Source organism: Elephas maximus, chromosome 9 (assembly GCF_024166365.1).
Source record: "Elephas maximus indicus isolate mEleMax1 chromosome 9, mEleMax1 primary haplotype, whole genome shotgun sequence".
Lineage (NCBI taxonomy): Eukaryota > Metazoa > Chordata > Mammalia > Proboscidea > Elephantidae > Elephas > Elephas maximus.
In genome coordinates this window covers 43,143,324-43,164,281 of record NC_064827.1, presented here as the reverse complement: position 1 = coordinate 43,164,281, position 20,958 = coordinate 43,143,324, and the positions used below count along the sequence as shown (strand labels likewise).

General features: G+C 38.5%; 1 protein-coding gene across 5 annotated transcripts in view; it reads left to right on the top strand.

Moving 5' to 3' along the window:
• KIF24 (kinesin family member 24) overlaps positions 1–20,958 on the top strand; it is an 85,946-nt gene that overhangs the window by 17,292 nt on the left and 47,696 nt on the right. For 3 of the 5 annotated variants that reach the window (XM_049897037.1, XM_049897038.1, XM_049897034.1), the window contains exons 2-3: positions 15,881–16,528; positions 19,968–20,157. In XM_049897037.1, the coding sequence (XP_049752994.1) occupies positions 15,906–16,528; positions 19,968–20,157 (813 nt within the window). In that variant the 5' untranslated portion in view covers positions 15,881–15,905. Of the gene's footprint in view, positions 1–6,647; positions 6,747–15,880; positions 16,529–19,967; positions 20,158–20,958 lie in introns of those variants that run through there. The other 2 variants (XM_049897035.1, XM_049897039.1) reach the window with 2 other exon arrangements.

Genomic DNA, 20,958 nt, shown 5'->3' with positions numbered 1-20,958 from the left:
GGAGATAAACTGGATGACTGGGACCTCCTAAAAATCAAATTCATAGGTGCATCACAAGACTTCTCCACCCAGACCCTCTGTTGGCTCAGAACGTGAACCATTCTCGAAGCCAACTCTTCAGACATGGATTGGACTGGTCAGTGGGTTGGAGAGGGATGCTGGTGAGGAGTGAGCTTCTTGGATCGGGTGGACACTTGAGACTATGTTGGCATCTCCTGTCTGGAGGGGAGATGAGAGGATAGAGGGGGTTAAAAGCTGGCGAAATGGACACGAAAAGAGAGAGTGGAGGGAGAGAGCGGGCTGTCTCATTAGGGGGAGAGTCATTGGGAGTGTGTAGCAAGGTGTATATGAGTTTTTGTGTGAGAGACTGACTTGATTTGTAAACTTTCACTTAAAGCACAATAAAAATTATTAAAAAAAAAAAAACCTCTCCAGGAGAGTAAAAAGAGAACCTACAGACTGGGAAAAATTTTGGCGATGACATATCTGAAAAGGGACTAATCTCAAAAATTTATTTAAAAAAAAAATTTCAATAACTCAACAACAAAAAGACAAACAGTCCAATTAAAAAATGAACAAGGGACATGAACAGACACTTCACCAAAGAAGACATTTGGGCAGCCAACAAATATATGAAAAGATGCTGATGATCATCAGCCATTAGAGAGATCCAAATTAAAACTACAATGAGATACCATCTGACACCAGTAATAATGGCACTGATTAAAAAACAGAAAACACCAAATGCTGGTGGGTTATGGGGAGATTGGAACTCTGATACACTGCTGGTGGAAGTGTAAAATGGTATAACCACTGTGGAAAATGATATGGTGCTTCCTTAAAAAGCTAGAAATAGAAATATGATCCTGCAATCCTACTTCTAGGTATATATCTTAGAGAAATAAGAGTTGTCACATGAATAGACATATGCACACGCATGTTCATTGCAGCATTATTTACAATAGCAAAAAGTTGGAAACAACCTAAGTGCCCATCAACAGATGAATGGATAAACAAATTATGGTACGTACACACAATGGAATACTACACAACGTCAAGGAATAATGATGAAATTGCAAAAGATCTCACAACATGGATGAATCTGGAGGACATTATGCTGGGTGAAACAAGCCAACCACAAAAGGACAAATACTGTATGAGACCACGGTTATAAAAATTCGAAAAAAGTTTTACACAAAGAAAAAAAATGTTCTTTGATGGGTACTGGGGAAGGGAAGAGAGGGAGGGAAAATCACTAACTAGGTAGTAGACATGTATTAACTTTGGTGAAGGGAAAGACAATACACGATATGGAGAATGTCAGCATAACGTGACCAAGACAAAAGAAGACACTGAGAGGCATGCAAGAATAAAAGCTAGCAATGGTGAATACTGTTAAATACACAAGCCTGCAATAACAGTGATAACAAACAGTAATTTATGAGTGGATACGTAGGTAGATACGCAAGCTGAACAGGTGTGGGAGGGCTTATGGAAATATACTCATGAGCATATATAGGTTTGGCAGAGGATATTTCTACATATGTATTTGTATGTGCTGCACATATATCCATGTATATATATATATAGTAGAGCACACAGGGCAAAATTATTAGAACTTCTTAGCTATAACCAAACATCTTGAGGGTTGAGTCACTGGCTTGAGGGCTTAGGACCATTGTCTCGGGGGACATCTAGGTCAACTGGCATAACATAGTCCATAAAGACAATGTTCTACATCCTACTTTGGTGAGTGGTGACTGGGGTCTTAAAAGCTTGTGAGTGGCATCCAAGATACAAATATTGGTCTCTTCCTCTCTGAAGCAAAGAAGATTGAAGAAAGTCAAAGTCTCAAGGAAACAATTAGTCCAAAGGACTACACGCATCACAGCCTCCACTAGCCTGAGGCCAGAAGAGGTAGATGTTGCCTGGCTACCACTATCAATCACTCTGTCTGGGATCACAATAGAATATCCTGGGTAGAGTGGGAGAAAAATGTAGAACAAAATTCAAATTCATAAGAAAGACCAGACTTAGTGGTCTGGTGGAGACTGGTGGAACCCCCGAGACTATGTCTCTTAGACACCTTTCAAACTTGAAACTAAAACCACTCCTGGAGATCACCTTTCCGCCAAACAATAGACAGGCCTATAAAATGAACAATACCACCCGTGAGGAATATGCTCCCCAGAACAACCAACCATATGAAACCAAAAGGGCAGTATTTGCCCAAAAACAAAGTCCAGAAGGCAGGAAATCTAAGTGAATGGAAACGGGGACCCCAGGGAGGATGTGGGGAGAGTGTTTACACATTGAGGGAAAAGCAACCAGTGTCACAAAACAAGCTATGTATAAATTGTTGAATTAAAAAAACCCCATTGCTGTCAAGTCTATTCCAACTCATAGCGACCTTATAGGAAAGAGTAGAAGCGGGCCATATGGTTTCCAAGGAGCAGCTAGTGGATTTGAACTGCCGACCTTTTTGTTTAGCAACTGTAGCTCTTAACTACTGCACCATGAGGGCTCCAAAATTGTTGAATGGGAAACTGATTTGCTCTGTAAACGATTACCTAAACTGCAATAAGATGTTCAAAAGGAAAGAAATTTCATCCTTTACTAGCAGATATTTTAGGTCAATGAGAGAAGAGTTATGAGAAACTGTGTAATCATTTTAACTTGTCTCCTAAGTCATAAGAAAGAAAAATTGCACAAAGTAGTGGAAAATCTCTTCGGTCTCCATGTGTTATATAGATTTAAAATAACAATGACGCTATGATTTTATTTTATGTGAAATTCTAGAAAATACCAGCTAATCTAAGTGACAGAAAACAGGTGAGTGGTTGCCTGGGGCCAGAGGTGGAGGAGAGGATTGACTGCCAAGGGCATTAGGAATTTGTAAGGGTGATTGATGGAACTGTCTTGATTGTATTTTGATTGAGGTAGTGTTTACACAGGTATATATTTATCAAAACTTTTAAAACTACACTTAAAGTGGGTTTGGCTTGTACCCAAGTTATACCACAGTGAAGTTGATTAAAAGAATATTAGGATCACACACACACACACACACACACACACACACACACACACACACACAAGTGTTTGTCTTTTGATATGTAGCATCATCTAATATGGAGCCGTGGTGGCACAGTGGTTAAGAGCCTGGCTGCTAACCAAAAGGTCAGCAGTTCGAATCCACCAGTCGCTCCTTGGAATCCCTATGGGGCAGTTCTTCTCTGTCCTATAGGGTTGCTATGAGTTGGAACCTACTTAATGGCAACGAGTTATCATCTTGTATCTCCATATTATACATGGTAATTAGACATTTATATCAACTAATTTTGCCAATGAAGGAGAGAACAGTACTTGTGAAGTTGTCACGGGTGAAATACTTTAAGTTAGTAGAAGCCCACACATGGTGTTAATATTTGAAAGCAGTGTACTTTGCAAATATATCTACTTCAGTATCTCTAATCCCTTATGTTTTGATTTTGTCCTATGTATTCAGCTTTTCCTCAATCCAATAATAGAAGCTATCTTTTAATAGTGTTAACAGTCTTTATTAAGGTGTGTGTTTTTGTTCCCAGAAGTCGAGCAACAAACACTTCCTACATGCCAGGCTCAGTGCTAGGCACTGGTGATTGAGGACTGAATAAGACAGCATAGCCCCATCCTTATGGAGTTGTTCACAGTTTTCAAATTAGTTTTATCTATCTTATTTCATCCTACAGTATCCTTTGAGACTGGAAAATGAAACTCAGAGAAACTAGGTGCTTTGCTGAAAATTACACAGGTAAAGGACTGGAAATCACCTGACTCCAAGTTTAGTTTCAGGTAATTTAGGTGGGTAGAGCTATGTAGTTTAGGTGGATGAGTACAAGGGAGCATGTTAAATAGTTGGATCTTATCCATATCCTGAAATATGAGTAAACTTCCTTAACTGGTTATAAAGTTACACTGTGTTCTCCTTCCAGTTGATTTTCTGTACCACCAGGATAAGAAAGTTTGAATTTCTGCCAACTGGATTTCTTCCAAGACTCTATTTCTGATTATTACCCCAACAGCTGAGACCTAGCAGTCTCTGGGCTTATCATAAAGAACTCTGCATATTTGTGGCATTGAATGTGAGTGGGCCCTGCCTGTAAAAACCTGCCCATCTGGCCCTCATTGGATTTCTCTGATTTGCAGGCATTTTCCTGGTGGTGGCAACTGTGAGACTCCATGCTGCAGCACGGATCTGCAGGAGGCAGCCAGCTGGCTGAGCAGGGTAGAGACTAGGCTCTTTTGGGGCCAGCATTGGGGCTGCTATTGCAGCTACTTTTGAAGGAGGCAACATGGAGCAGTGGAAAGAACATGAGACCAATATAAGAAGATCTAGGTTCTAACCTTGGAAGCTTCACTTGAGACCTGTGTTACCTTGGGCCAACCCGCTGATTCGTTCTGGATCTTTTTCCTCCTCAGTAGGTGAAAAAAAAAAAAAGTGAGGGGGTGATAATATACGTCATGGATAAATCTCAAAATCATTATGTGAAATGAAAGAAGCCAGATACAAAAGAGAATATATTTTAACTCTAACTTTAACCCTAACCCTAGATCTAACTCTAACCCTGAAAAGAGCAAAAATAAAACTCTTGTTGGACATCAACTGAAGTAACTAGGGTACAACTACTTTGAAAATTGGAAATTAAAAGGAAAGAATTAAGCATTTTTACTGCCGTCATGTATAAACTGTACTTTGGGTAATCAAAAAGCCTTGCTGTTGACAATAAGTTTTTCTTTGAAGGAGAATTCGAACAAAGAATGATAGAATCAGAACATCACCATTTTACAACCCTGATCAGATAATTGAGTCAGACAGTGGTAGTTGTTAGTAGATGAAACCACTGGATTGATTTGGTTGATGGAGAACTTTAAAATGAAGGGACCAGCTGCAATCCTAGCAGACACTGTATATATTCTCATGTATGCATATGAAGCACATGGTAATTTCTGTGAAATTATTCTTGCCAGAATTGTGGAATTTGGCAAACGTTGTCAGACTTAGCCACAACAAAACAAAATGTCTAGTTAAATTTGAATTTTAGGTAAATAGCAAATGATTTTTTTAATGTAAGTAATTTTTTTTATGTCCCATAGTTGGAACAACAAGTCAATGGATGGGGGCGGGGTAGGGGGGAGAGATGTGGACTACCCTGTAAGAAAAAAGACTTAAGAGAAGTAACAGCCAAATGTGTGGACCTTGTTTGGATTCTGATTTGAACAAAAAGTAAAACATTATTTTACAAATATATGTTTATATTCTTAAGAGGTTTTTTTTATTGTATTTTAGGTGAAAGTTTACAGCACAAATTAGTTTTTCATTCAAAAACTGTATACACAAATTGTTCTGTGACATTAGTTGTAACCCTGCAATGTGTCAGCACTCTTCCCTTTTCCCCTTCTACCCTGGGTTCTCAGTATCCGTTCATCCAGTTTTCCTGTCCTTTCCTGTCTTCTCATCATTGCTTTTGGGCAGGCGTTGTCCCTTTGGTCTCCTGTATTTGATTGAAGCAAGAAGCACATTCCTCCTGTGTGTTATTGCTTGTTTTATAGGCCTGTCTAGTCTTTGGCTGAAAGGTGGACTTCGGGAGTGGGTTTAGTTCTGAGTTAGCAGGGTGTCTGGGACCATAGTTTCAGGGGGTCTTCCAGCTACCATCAGATCAGTAAGTCTGGTCTTTATTTGTGAATTTGTATTTTGTTCTACATTTTTCTCCCACTCTGTCTGAGACCATCTATTGTGACCCCTGTCAGAGCTGTTTGTGGTGGTAGCCAGACATAATGTAGTTCTTCTGGGCTCAGGCTGGGTGGCGGCTATGGTTCACGTTGTCCATTTAGTCCTTTGGACTAATATTTTCCTCGTGTCTTTTGATTTTCTTCATTCTCCTTTGCTCCATATATGATGAGACCAGTAGATGTATCTTAGATGGCTAAAAGATATTTCGAGGTAATTAGGGAAGTTAGTTTATGGACTCAGTATAAAATGCTATCAAAGAATTATTGTTAAATTTGATTAGGTGTAATAATGGTTGTATAAAAGTCCATATATTTTAGAGATACATAGTGAATTCTATAGGGATAAAATGACATAATGACACTTAAGGATTTACTTTAAAATCCTTAAGTGAGAGAAAGAAAAAGAGATGAAGAGAATGAAGGATGGGTGAAGGAAACAAATGTGGCAAATTTTGATAATTGAAGAATCTGGGTACATGGGGGTTTATGGTATACTTCTATTTTACTTCTGTGATGTTTGAAGATTTATAATGAAAATATTTTTAAATGCTAGGTAGATCACTGTGTTCATTTGTACTAGGCACTTCATACGTGCTTTACAGAATAACTCATTGCTGTCGAGTTGATTCCAACTCACAGCAATCCTATAGAACAGAATAGAGCTGCCCCAAAGGGTTTCCAGGGAGCGGCTGGTGGATTCGAACTGCCAGTCTTTTGGTTAGCAGCCGAATTCTTAACCACTGTGCCACCAGGGCTCCTTACAGAATACGTCTGCTGCAAATACATAATCAAATAATAATACATCTGTAGTGTGCTTTGACATGTCTAATTTTTCTGTCAATACCTATAGAAACTATCCCAGTTTTAAACTTGAAGAAGCTGAGGCCCAGAGATGTTAATGAATTTGGCCAATGTATTGCACCTGATTCTTGGCAGAGCCTGACTGGATCCTGGATCTTTTGCTTCCTAATCTGGTAATCTGCTGTACTCAATACTGCTAAACAAACTCTTTGGTTGTCTACTGGCAGATATTTAAAATAAAAACCTTATTTGACTTATTAAAATAGAAGACAAGAGACCAAGTGGATGTTTTCCCCTCTCTGTTCATTTCCATCTGCCTCCCTACAGAATGATAATGTGTTTGGTGTTAGTGGTAGTTTTAAGGCTCTATGTTTATTGGATGTCTGTGATGTATTATACAGATGGTTTGGTATTAGTTAACTTCTAAATCTACTGATGAAGCTGACACAGCAGTATATTATTATAAAATACGTGTTGCCATTGAGTTGATTCCGACTCATACTGACCGTATAGGACAGAGTAGAACTGCTCTGTACGGTTTCTAAGGAGCACCTGGTGGATTTGTACTGCTGGCCTTTTGGTTGGCAGCTGTAGCTCTTAACTGCTATGCCACCAGAGTTTCCATATATTTTTATAGGTAACCTATTTCTAAAAAGAACTGGGGAGGATGTCCTACAATAAAACACATAGCTACAATGAAAATGGTGAATAAAAGTCAAAGCATGCCTTTGGATAGTGCAGGAAACGGGTGGGTATATGAAGAAGGGTCATTATCCTGGTAAGCCTACCTAAGGAGGTCTAGAGCAAAAATCCTGAAATAAAATTTATTTCAGTTTGGAGGTGATATTTTAGCAATTTGAATCTAACTGTACTTAAATACATTTGTGAAGGAAAAAAATTAGTTTATTTCTCCCCCACACACACCCAAGTACGTGTAAGTTATAACCTTTGTTTGAGTAACTGCTGTAATTTTTAGCTAGATTATCAACACATTTGTTTTTCATGCATTTGTCCTGTTAATAGACCACCAGCCTTGGATGTGTTCGCGTTTGTTCCCCTCCTCAATTATCACGTGTCTAGGTGCTGAGGAAAGTACTCTTAAAATGATCCTTTGCTCCCATTTTCTCCTTTCCACTGAAAATATACCCAGTAATACAATTTGGATAAAACAAAATCTTTTTTAAGACTTTATTTTTTAGAATTTTTTGTTGTTGTTGTTGTTGTTGTTAGGTGCCATCAAGTCAATTTCTACTCATAGTCACCCCATGTGATAGAGTAGAGCTTCCCCATAGGGTTTTCTAGGCAGTAATCTTTACAGAAGGAGCCCTGGTAATTCAGTGGTTAAAACGTTCTGCTGCTGACTGAAAGGTTGGTGGTTGGAACTCACCAGCTGCTCCATGGGAGAAACGTGTGGCAGTCAGCTTCCATAAAGATTATAGCCTTGGAAACACTATGGGCAGTTCCACTCTGTCCTATAAGGTCGCTCTTAGTTGGAATTGACTTGATGGGTTTGGTTTTGGAATTTTTACAGGAGCAGATCACCAGGTCTTTCTCTGGCAGAACAGTTTTAGGTTTACAGAAAAATTGTGTAGAAAGTACAGTGAGTTTTCATTTCCCTTGGACATTGTTTCTCTTATTAACATCTTGCATTCTTTTGGCACATTTGTTACACCATAGTTTACATTTTGCTGAAGGTCATTCAAAAGCAGCTGCAGCAGTGCATCCACAGGGAACTGCTAGAAATTCAAGATGGATTCAGAAGAGGATGTGGAACCAGAGATATCATTGCTGATGTCAGATGGGTCCTGGCTGAAAGCAGAGAATACCAGAAAGATGTTTACCTGTGTTTCATTGACTATGCAAAGCCATTCAACTGTGTGGATCGTAACAAATTATGGATCACATTGTGAAGATTGGGAATTCCAGGACACTTAATTGTACTCATGAGGAACCAGTACATAGATCAAGAGGCAGTTGTTTGGATAGAACAAGGGTATACTGTGGTTTAAAGTCAGGAATGATATGCATCAGGGTTGAATCATTTCACCATACTTATTCAATCTGTATGCTGAGCAAATAATACGGGAAGCTGGACTATATGAAGAAGAACGTGGCATCAGGATTGAAGGAAGACTTATCGACAACCTGCATTATGCAGACGACACAACCTTGCTTGCTGAAAGTGAAGAGGACTTGAAGCACTTACTGATGAAGATCAAGGACTACAGCCTTCAGTATGGATTATACCTCAACATCAAGAAAACAAAATCCTCACAACTGGGCCAATAAGTGACATCGTAATAAACAAAGAAAAGATTGAAGTTGTCAAGGATTTCACTTTACTTGAATCCACAATTGACACCTATGGAGGCAGCGGTCAAGAAATCAAGAGACGCATTGCATGGGCAAATCTGCTGCAAAAGACCTCTTTAAAGTATTGAAAAGCAAAGATGTCACCTTGAAGACTAAGGTGCTCTTGACCCAAGCCATGGTGTTTTCAGTTGCCTCATGTGTGTTCAAAGCTGGACAATGAATAAGAAAGACTGAAAAAGAATTGACACCTTCGAATTGTGGTGTTGGCGAAGAATATTGAATACAGACTGCCAAAAGACCAAACAAATCTGTCTTGGAAGAAGTACAGCCAGAATGCTTCTTAGAGGCAAGGATGGTGAGACGTCATCTCACATACTTTGGATATGTTACCAAGAGGGACCAATCCCTGGAGAAGGACATCATGTTTGGTAGAGGCTCAGCAAAAGAGAGGAAGACCCTCGATGAGGTGGATTGACACAGTGACTGCAACAATGAGCTCAAGCATAACAATGATTGTGAGGAGGGCGCAGGACCGGGCAGTGTTTCATTCTGTTTGTATGTAGGGTAGCAACTTCATGGCACGTAACAACGACATAGTTTACATTAGCATTCACTCTTTGTATTGTAAACTACTGTGGGTTTTGACAAATGCTTAATGTCATGTGTCCACCATTACCGTATCGTACGGAATAGTTGCACTGCCCTAAAAAATGTCCTGTGCTCCACCTATTCATCCCTCCCTGTGAGCCACAGGCAACTACTGATCTTTTCACCATCTCTCACTTTGACTTTGACACCATCTTTAACTTTTCCAGAATATCATATAGTTGAAATCATGTGATAAGTAGCTACTGGCTTCTTTCACTTAGCGGTATGCATTTCAGGTTCATTCAAAACATTTAAGATTTTAAGTGTAACTTACGTTGGAATTATCCATCTACAATGACAACCAATAAGCAAATGCTATCTCTACTTTGGAGCCCTAGTGGTGCAGAGGTTAAGACTCAGCTGCTAACCAAAAAGTTGGCAGTTCGAAGCCACCAGCCGCTCTTGGAAACCCTGCAGTTCTACTCTGTCCTGTAGGGTCAGTATGAGTCAGAATCAACTGGATGGCAACGGGTTTGGTTTGGTTTGTTTTTATCTTTACAGCTCCACTCCAGGAATTTTTTAATGGAATTCTGGTTTAATCAGGTTAAATAAAAATAGTTTACATAAAGCACGTAGTATAGAAAAAAAAAATGATTTTGGCATAAAATAGAACACAATTTTAGTTTAATCAGATCATCAAAGTAGTATGACTGTGGACTATCTACTGGCATAACACAATTAGCCTTGTTACATAAAATGTCGAATTATATGAAATGTTCATGGTGAAGTTGGTAAAGACATTGTGTGTATTAGGCTGTTTTAGGTTGTAAGAACACTAAGGATGTGTCCATTTCTTTGAGTGACAGGACTTGGAAGAGTTAGGAAACTCAGAGAAAATGGCTCCATAGCCACATAAGCAGTCCTCATGGATTTTTTTTTTTTAATTGTGGTAAAATATCTATAACAAAAAATTTGCCATTTTAACCATTTTTAAGTGTACAGTTGAGTGACACTAATTACATTTGCCATGTTGTGTAACCGTCGTCACTATCAGTTTCCAAAAGTTTTTCATCTCCCCACACTGAAACCCAGTACCGCCCTAAACTGGGAGGATTTTTTTTTTGACTTTGGGGTGGAGCTCAGGCACCTGTATTTTTTTTTTTTTTTCAATTTTTATTGTGCTTTAAGTGAAAGTTTACAAATCAATTCAGTCTCTCACATATAAACTTATATACACCTTGCTATATATTCCCACTTACTCTCCCCCAATGAGTCAGCCTACTCCCTCCTTCCAGTCTCTCCTTTTGTGACTGTTTTGCCACTTTCTAACTGCCTCTGCCCTCCCCAATCCCCTCCAGTCAGGAGGTGCCAACATAGTCTCAAGTGTCCACCTGATGCAAGTACCTCACTCCTCATCAGCGTCTCTCTTCAACCCATTGTCCAGTCCAATCCACGTCTGATGAGTTGGCTTCAAGAATGGTTCCTGTCGTGGGCCAGCAGAAGGTCTGGGGGCCATGACCACCGGGGTTCTTCTAGTCTCGGTCAGACCTTAAGTCTGGTCTTTTTATGAGAATTTGGGGTCTGCCTCCTACTGTTCTCCTGCTCCCTCAGCGGTTCTCTTTTGTGTTCCCTGTCAGGGGAGTCACTGGTTGTGGCTGGGCTCCATCTAGTTCTTCTTGTCTCAGGATGATGTATTTCTCTGGTTTGTGTAGCCCTTTCTGTCTCTTGGGCTCTTTATTACCCTATGTCCTTGGTGTTCTTCATTCTGCTTTGCTCCACGTGGGTTGAGACTCATTGATGCATCTTAGATAGCCGCTTGCTAGCGTTTAAGACCCCAGATGCTACTCTTCAAAGTGGGATGTAGAATGTTTTCTTAATAGATTTCATTATGCCAATTGACTTATATGTCCCCTGAAACCATGGTCCCCAAACCCTTGCCCCTGCTTCGCTGACATTCAAAACATTCAGTTTATTCAGGAAACTGCTTTGCTTTGGTTTAGTCCAGTTGTGCTGACCTCCCCTGTATTAAGTATTGTCCTTCCCTTCACCTAAAGTAGTTTTTATCTACTAATTAGTAAGTACCCCTCTCCCACCCCCCCCATCTTGTAACCACAAAAGAATGTGTTCTTCTCAGTTTAAACTATTTCTCAAGATCTTATAATAGTGGCCTTATACAATATTTGTCCATTTGCAACTGACTAATTTCACTCAGCATAATGCCTTCCGGATTCCTCCATGTTATGTAGTGTTTCACAGATTCCTTACTGTTCCTTATCGATGCATAGTATTCCATTGTGTGAATATACCATAATTTATTTGTCCATTCATCCAATGATGGCCACCTTGGTTACTTCCGTCTTTTTGCTATTGTAAACAGTGGAGCAATAAACATGGGTATGCATATATCTGTTGGTGTAAAGGCTCTTATTTCCCTAGGATATATTCCAAGGAGTGGGATTCCTGGGTCGTATGGTAGTTCTATTTCTAGCTTTTTAAGGAAGCGCCAAATCGATTTCCAAAGTGGTTGTACCATTTCACATTCCCACCAGCAGTGTATAAATGTTCCAATCTCTCCACAGCCACTCCAACATTTATTATTTTGTGTTTTTTGGATAAATGCCAGCCATGTTGGAGTGAGATGGAATCTCATTGTAGTTTTGATTTGCATTACTCTAGTGGCTAATGATCGAGAGCATTTCCTCATGTATCTGTTTGCTTCCTGAATGTCTTCTTTAGTGAAGTGCCTGTTCATATCCTTTGCCCATTTATTAATTCGGTTGTTTGTCTTTTTGTGGTTGAGTTTTAGCAGAATCACGTAGATTTTAGAGACCAGGCGCTGGTCGGAGATGTTGTAGCTGAAAATTTTTTCCCAATCTGTAGGTGGTCTTTTTACTCTTTTGGTGAAGTCTTTAGATGAGCATAGGTGTTTGATTTTTAGGAGTTCCCAGTTATCTGGTTTCTCTTCGTCATTTTTAGTAATGTTTTGTATTCTGTTTATGCCATGTATTAGGGCTCCTAACGTTGTCCCTAATTTTTCTTCCATTGTCTTTATCATTTTAGACTTTATGTTTAGGTCTTTGATCCATTTGGAGTTAGTTTTTGTGCATGGAGTGAGGTATGGGTCCTGTTTCATTTTTTTGCAAATGGATGTCCAGTTATGCCAGCACCATTTGTTAAAAAGACTATCTTTTCCTCAATTCACTGACACTAGGCCTTTGTGAAATATCAGCTGCTAATATGTGGATGGATTTATATCTGGATTCTCAATTCTGTTCCATTGGTCTATGTGTCTGTTGTTGGACCAGCACCAGGCTGTTTTGACTACTGTGGTGGTATAATATGTTCTAAAATCAGGTAGAGTGAGTCCTCCCACTTTGTTCTTCTTTTTCGGTAATGCTTTACTTATCCGAGGCTTCTTTCCCTTCCATGTGAAGTTGGTGATTTGTTTCTCTATCTCGTTAAAAAATGTCTTTGGAATTTGGATCAGGAGTGCATTGTATGTATAGATGACTTTTGGTAGAATAGACATTTTTACAATGTTAAGTCTTCCTATCCATGAGCAAGGTATGTTTTTCCACTTATGTAGGTCCCTTTTGGTTTCTTGCAGTAGTACCTTGTAGTTTTCTTTGTATAGGTCTTTTACATCTTTGGGAAGATTTATTCCTAAGTATTTTATCTTCTTGGGGGCTACTGTGAATGGTATCGATTTGGTGATTTCCTCTTCGATGTTCTTTTTGTTGATGTAGAGGAATCCAACTGATTTTTGTCTGTTTATCTTATAACCTAAAACTCTGCTGAACTCTTCCGTTAGTTTCAGTAGTTTTCTTGAGGATTCCTTGGGGTTTTCTGTGTATAAGATCATGTCATCTGCGAATAGAGATAATTTTACTTCTTCCTTACCAATCTGGATGCCCTTTATTTCTTTGTCTAGTCTAATTGCTCTGGCTAGGGCCTTCAGCACAATGTTGAATAAGAGCGGTGATAAAGGGCATCCTTGTCTGGTTCCCATTCTCAAGGGAAATGTTTTCAGGCTCTCTCCATTTAGGATGATGTTGGCTGTTGGCTTTGTATAAATGCCCTTTATTATGCTGAGGAATTTTCCTTCTATTCCTATTTTGCTGAGACTTTTTTGTCATGAATGGGTGTTGTACTTTGTCAAATGCTTTTTCTGCATCAATTGATAAAATCATGTGGTTCTTGTCTTTTGTTTTATTTATATGGTGGATTACATTAATTGTTTTTCTTAATGTTGAACCATCCTTGCATACCTGGTATAAATCCCACTTGGTCGTGGTGTTACATCCCCATTTCATAGTTGAAAAAAATGAGTTTCAGAGATAGTAATTAAGATCACACACTCTATACCTCTTAGGGTGTTGGAGGTTTAACAAATAATGCTTAAAACAGTGCCTGGTATGTAATAAGTGCTCAGTAAATACTAGCTGCTATTATTATTATTATTATTGAAGCTCAGAGGAAAGACCAGTTATCCCCTGCTAGGGCACACCTCACAGAAAAATATAAGTAAGGTTTTTCCAGAATAGACAAGTATTCCAAATAGAAGAAAGTATATCAAAAGAATGGTGGCCTGGTTTAGCTGCAGCATAGGCTGTCTATTGGTGAAATGGTAGAAGACGGTGAGAGATGAAAGAAGGCTTCATTGAGGGGAACATTCTTGAGCCATTTTGAAAGGATGGCCATAACTCATTTTAGTAGGCAGAGGGAGTTGGGCACATTTCAGGCAAAGGTACCAGCATTTTACAAGGCACAGTTGTATTGTAATTATCCATTGCTGTGTAGCAAACTAATCCAAAATTTAGTGGCTTTTAAAACAATTACCATTTTATTTGCTCACAATTCTGTGAGTCAGGTATTTGGGCTGGGCTTATCTAGATGGTTCTCCTGGTCCCATTTTGGGCTCTTATGTGGCTGCAGTCATCTGGGGGCTCCATTTGGGGTTAGTTGGTCTATGATGGCCTCTCTTGCATGGCTGGCTTTGGTAATGGCTGTTGGCTGAGCTTCTTCATGTGACAGAGAAGAGTTATAAGAGAACAATAGTGAAGCTGCATGTGTTCTTGAGGCCTAGACGCAGAAGTCACATAGTTTCACTTCCGCCACATTTTTTTGTCCAAAACAAGTCACAAGGCCAGGCTGGATTCAAGAGGAGAAATAGATTCCACCTGTTAATGGAAGAGACTGCAAAGAATTTCTGGCCTTTTTTTTCAATCTACCACAAATGTAAAAGGGCAAGATGAGTTTAGGGTGTATTACTTAGCTCCACTGGCCTTTTCTTTAGTCTAAATAGTATTTCCTCCAAAATTAATTGAATGAGGTCCTTTAATCGTCTTTATTACCCTGCCCTGAATGCTTTCTCTGTTTCTCGTAAGATGCAGAGAAAATATATATTAAAATGAAAAACAGCAAAGCTTTGCCAAGAATTAACTAATTGAATTTTGAAAACTTTGAGTTATGAAACATTTTTTAAAAATGTATACGTAGTTTAACTTACTTTTGAATATCCTCATAAACTTGAAGTAGGTTAACAGTGATTTGGAGAAATCCTCAGGGTCTGGGCTGTAAGGAATAGACCAGGGTTATGTATTTTGCCACATCAATTGTTAGTATTTAATTAAATATGTCGGTGTTAAATTTTTAAAACATTTTAATGTATAGCCATTTAAAATCTTGACCATAGTATTAATTTCCTAGGTAAATTTTTTAATCCATATTCTGGAAAGGTAGACATGTACAACCACCTTTTAGAATTATCTGAAACCTGAATTAGTAGATTCTGAATTAACGATGTTTTTACCTCTTTATTCAATAAATTTTCGCTAGTACCCAGCAGATACAAATGTTATTTCCTCTGAGGTATTAGTTTATGATTCTCCTTGGCCTGCTCTTTAACTCAGCTTTCTGGTCTGAAAGAGCTCGTAGCCTTTGTTCATTAATCATGGGAAACAGTTGTGGGACATGCCTTGACATTAAGTTCAACATCTAAAATTAGTCCTGCCACAGTCAGTGGTGGGAACAAGCTTTCATTAGTTTGTAGCATGTGTTAAGTAGATGATACAAAGTTGAAAGGAACTCCTTAGAAATAAGTAAGTGATTTGTGTCGTGTGTGTGTATGTGTACCCATGTACATATAAAATTGAAGGTCTTTTTAATAAGCAGATCAACAAGTTAAATCTTTTTGAGAAATTCTTCATATGCTCTACCGAGCATCTTTGCTTATGCACTATGCTGTTTAATCAATCATTTCAGAAGAAAATTGTATTATTGGAAACTTGTATATATTGAAAACAGATTTTTCTGCCTGTTTGTACATTGTTTTCATTTTTTAAAAGTAATAATTGTATAACAAATGCCATATTTCAAGTGAATGACTTTTCTTTTTTCTCTTCAGAATTTTTAGAAATCTACTCACAAAAATGGCATCCTGGTTATATGAATGTCTTTGTGAAGCTGAACTTGCACAGTATTATCCTCATTTTACTGCCCTTGGCCTTCGGAAAATAGATGAATTAGCCAAGGTTACAATGAAGGACTACTCCAAATTGGGAGTCCATAACATGAATGACCGCAAACGTCTCTTCCAACTTATCAAAATTATCAAGATTATGCAGGAAGAAGATAAAGCAGTCAGTAGCCCAGAGCATCCTCTTCAAACAAGCAGCCTGTACATCAAGCCTCAGAAATCCAGGTCTGGCCCTCGCAGGCAACTGCGTTTTGATTCTCCTATTGACGACAAAGACAGAACGACTGGCAACAGTGGATTTGAAATGTGCAATTTATCAGATTTCTCTGCAAATGAACAGAAGTCTAGTAGCCTAAAAGTGCTGGAGCACATGTTACCAGATGATTCCCAGTACCATACAAAAACAAGAATTCTGAGTGCCACAGCTGCAGATTCCTATGTGCAAACAGAAATGAACACTGCACTCTTATCATCAAATCATTTTTCTCCAATACTGGGGGATTATGATATTCCCATTATTCAAAGAGTCTCTCATGTTTCAGGGTATAACTATGGAATCCCTCATTCTTGTATCAGGTAACAATTTATTTTTATCTTTTTTTCTTTTTGAGGGAAGGCAGCTTCGGGCCAAGGGCAGGCCTTTCCCTCATGGCCAGAACAGAGCAATTACTCCTTATTTACTGTAAATGGATATAACATACAAATGATAGTAAACAGCTTCTACCTCAATAATAGAAATACCTTGATGGGGTAAATTAATGAGGAATTGGGACCATCCAGGTGGGAGGAAGATGATATTGTTCATGTACAGCAACCAGCTGCTACTTGCCAGGATCTGCTAAGAGCAGGCAGACCTATTTATTCCTATTATTTATTATGGTGTACGATGATACATCTGTTGTATCCATGAAGGTAAAATAGTTAACTGACCTTCTGCAATGAAAAAAAAAACATATACCATCCACAAAATTTTTTTTTAAGGCTATCAAATTCACTTAAACAAACCAGGAGACTTAAAGCTTAGTGAAAGCAAAGCACATGTAGTTGAATTAAGTAGACTTCTGGGCAGTTAGTCCTGCACACATGGAAATAAGATCTGGTTTTGAATGCTTTCTACAATATCAGCCCTCGCAGAACAGATGTTTTTGGTGATTGCAAAACGTAAGACACTTATGGTAGAGTTGACAGTTTGAGAGTCAGGGTGATAAAATATGTTATTTTCACCTAGTGCTTCAAGTTAAAATTTGATATAAGGTCCTTAAGAGGTGAAATATTGAGTAATCCCTAATGCTAACTTAATGGTATAACAGAAAATATGTTCTTTTAAAAATAACATGTATTGCTTGTTTTGTTATTTAAAAAGAAATAGATGTAAGTTATGGGAAAAACAAAACACATTTTATTTTCTGTATTTTTTTTTTTAAAGGCTGTTATTCATACCTTAAGACAAAGTATTTGCACCTGGTCTTACATTGGCTAAGGTTTCAGAGGATCTCAAAACCAGGTCTTTTATTCCAAAAAACAGGAGACCCAGTTTTAAAGATAAAAGTATCTTTTGTAATTGGAAATACTTAAGTAAATTTTGTAGTGCCCCTGAAAACTTGTGGGCGGGGGCGGGGAGGTTGGTTTAGCTGAGCACAGAGCATACAGTAGTTTTTCCATCTTGTAATTGTGAGAGGACTAGATTGCTCCATGAATATCAATGCCAGGATTGTCACTGTCCTATTGGTTAGCTCAGTGGTGGAAGAATGGCTGATTTCTTGACTATCACAGTCTTTCATTGAACAACACATAAAAACCTAAATTGGAATTATTTATAAATATTATAAAGATACCACTTCAGTATTTAATATCAAGGACAAAGTGAATATTTTAGTTTAAAATTGCTATTTCATTTATTTGACAGATATTAAGTGTCACCTCTGCTAGGCACGATTCTAGATGCTAGGAGTATAAGGATAATTAGGATATCTGAAGGCTGTTAGAGTCTTAGGAGGTGGAATTAGGGGGAAAACTCAAACAAATGATTTCCATATGGTTATATAAGTGCTCTTGAAGAAGCTTATACATGACAAACCCAGAGCAAGGCTATTCAATTGAGCTTTCTCACCTTTTATATCATGACCATTTCACTCTCGCCATTCTTTATCGTATTAGAGAAGTAGAGGAAACAAAACACATTTCCCCTGATCATCTTCAATGTTGTCTTCTCACTTAAACCCTAAGTAGGAGTCAGGGTTCTAGAACCCTAGAAACCCCCTTGTCACCTCAAGGCTTGCTGTTAGGGAATCATCCTATCCAAAGAGCATCCTCTCTCTACCTCAAACTGGGTTTTTACTTTTCAGTAAATATTCCAAAAGTTCAAAATTGCTGACCTTAGTTTTTTTTTTTTTTTTTTGCCTTAAAATTTTAATAAAAGTCTAAGGCATTTAGAAAACTGGTTGTCCTGATTTACTTAAGGTCTCAAACTTGAAAACTGTAGCCTTTTTGTCCATGTGACTCATTCTGCAGTCCCTGGGCAATTTTAAAAAGGACTATACATTTTCTGAGCCCTGGTGGCACAGTGGTTAAGTTCTCGGCTGCTAACCAAAAGGTCGGCGTTTCAAACCCACCAGCTACTCCATGGGAGATAAATGTGGCCATCTGCTTCTGTAAAGATCACAACCTTGGAAACCCTGTGGGGCAGGTCTGCTCTGACCTATAGGGTCTATATGAGTTGAAATTAATTCAACAGCAACAGGTTTAAACGTTTTTCTGTTTTCTTTGATTGGCTTTATACAATTAGGTTATTCATACTGACCAACAAGTACAGGTTTTGGCACTAACCCCCTTGTTAAAATGATGCACTAAGTTTTTAATGTGAAAAATCAAACATGCAAAAGAGGATAAAACAATGAATCCTCATATGCTCATCATTCTGTTTAAACGATTGTCAAGAATTTGGCACACTTACCTCAAAATGATACATTTTTAAAATGTACTATTTAAAAATGACACTTTTTTAAAAGTCTGCTGTATGTTGATTTAAAAGCAAACCATGCTTTAAAAGCCTTGGATTGTGCGTTATGCGTTGTATTAGAAATTTCACGTGCTATTTTCGACCTATTTAGATCCTGGCAAAAAATAATTTTCCAGCTGGTTGGAGGGCTCAGAAAATTGGGAGCGATAAGAAACAATTGTATAGTATACTATCCTGTGTAAAATCTAGTATAAAAGGCTTTTTAGAGATTATCAATCAAATTCCAAAGTGTAAAGGAAGGGAATAATTTGTCTTGCTAAGATATACTGAGTACATGGACCAAAGGCATTGATCCTAATAAAACACCTGCTTTCACGAATCCTATTTTGTTGTCACCCAGCTTTAGAGTAGTTCCTGCATAGGTAAGTGGTCAGTTCTTAGATATATTTAAGCAGTCACAGAGATAGAGATGTATCTAAACAGCATGTCACATTAAATTTTGAGGATTAACCAGCCTGCAATTTACAACTGTTGTCATCGAGTCAATTCCGACTCATAACGACCCTGTAAGACAGGTAGAACTGCCCCATGGGGTTTCCAAGGCTGTAATCTTTATGGAAGCAGACTAGCCACATCTTTCTCCCACAGAACAGCTGGAAGGTTCAAACCACCAACCTTGGGTTAGAAGCTGAGCGCTTAACCACTGCGCCACCAGGGACCCCACATTTTAGGAATGTAAAGAAAGAGCATCCACATTAAAAACCCTGCAGAAGACCATATCTGGAAGCCGAACACACAGTCTTGGAGCTAGAGCAACTCCCGGGTTTTTGTTTTTGTTTTTTTTGCAGGGCAAATGGTGGGGTGGGGATGGAGATGGAAGTAGTAAGAAAAATTCAGCTAGTAAAAGAACTTTCTCAGTGTCAGCGCTTTAATATGCAACTTTAAAAACTATATTACGCCTAATATATAACAAAATATACTGATACTTTGACCTCTTAAGAGGCCTTATTTTATCATTAAAAAAAAAATTAAAGCCCATTTATAAACATGTATCAGACAGAATACCTCAGAGAAAGAGAATCCTTGGACCGAGATGGAGAAAATCAGAGTGTGTGTTCGAAAACGTCCTCTGGGTGTGAGGGAGGTACGTCGTGGAGAAATTAATATCATCACTGTGGAAGACAAAGAAACCTTACTTGTGCACGAGAAGAAAGAAGCAGTTGACCTCACACAATATATTCTGCAGGTACGGTGCTTCCTTCTTGTGTTTAGAGCTAATATTGTCAAGTATGTCAATGTTTTGCTTTTTGTTTGAGAGGTAGCATCCAAATTCTAAAATCCAGTTTCTGATTTGGGTATTGGCACTTGTTCCTAATGTGACATTGTGTTAAATTGTTGATACTCTGGGCCTTAATTTTTTTTTAAATATGTTGCAGTGGGGGATACAAAGACATAATTCCTCCACTCTTGTACAATGGAGTTACATCTCGCAATCATTTAATACTCTGTGAGAATTTAATGATACATATTCAGCAAAAAAAGAGGGAAATGAGGAGACAAAAAGAACTTAAATAATTAATTGGTGGATGGGCAGCACCAGTCAGTGAGCATATGCCCCAGAGTGACTATGAGATGATCACATAGTCTTAGTTCTCACCTGCCTCTCACATGAGAACATCTCACTTTGCTGAGTATGAGTCTTGAGTTTAAACATGGAGGATATATTCAAGCAACAAGACCCCAGATTGACAGCCAGTCAGTTTATTCTGATTCTCAACTGTTTTGGGTTTATGCTTAATTTGGTGGGATCGGGCTCTGAGCAGGCCCCTATGAATGGGCAGGCATATGATTTCACATCTTACATACAAGGGTTCAAATAAAACACTGGTAGCTCAGACATGTAAAAAGTGTTCACTCCTTGCCAGAGTGATCATGAAGAGTCCAAGGAGAAAGGGCTTAGCATTGAAAGAAGGAATTTATTCCAGATTGATAGGTATACTGTGCTCTTCAATCATATATGGAAGTAGCAAACGCCACAGATGGAAAA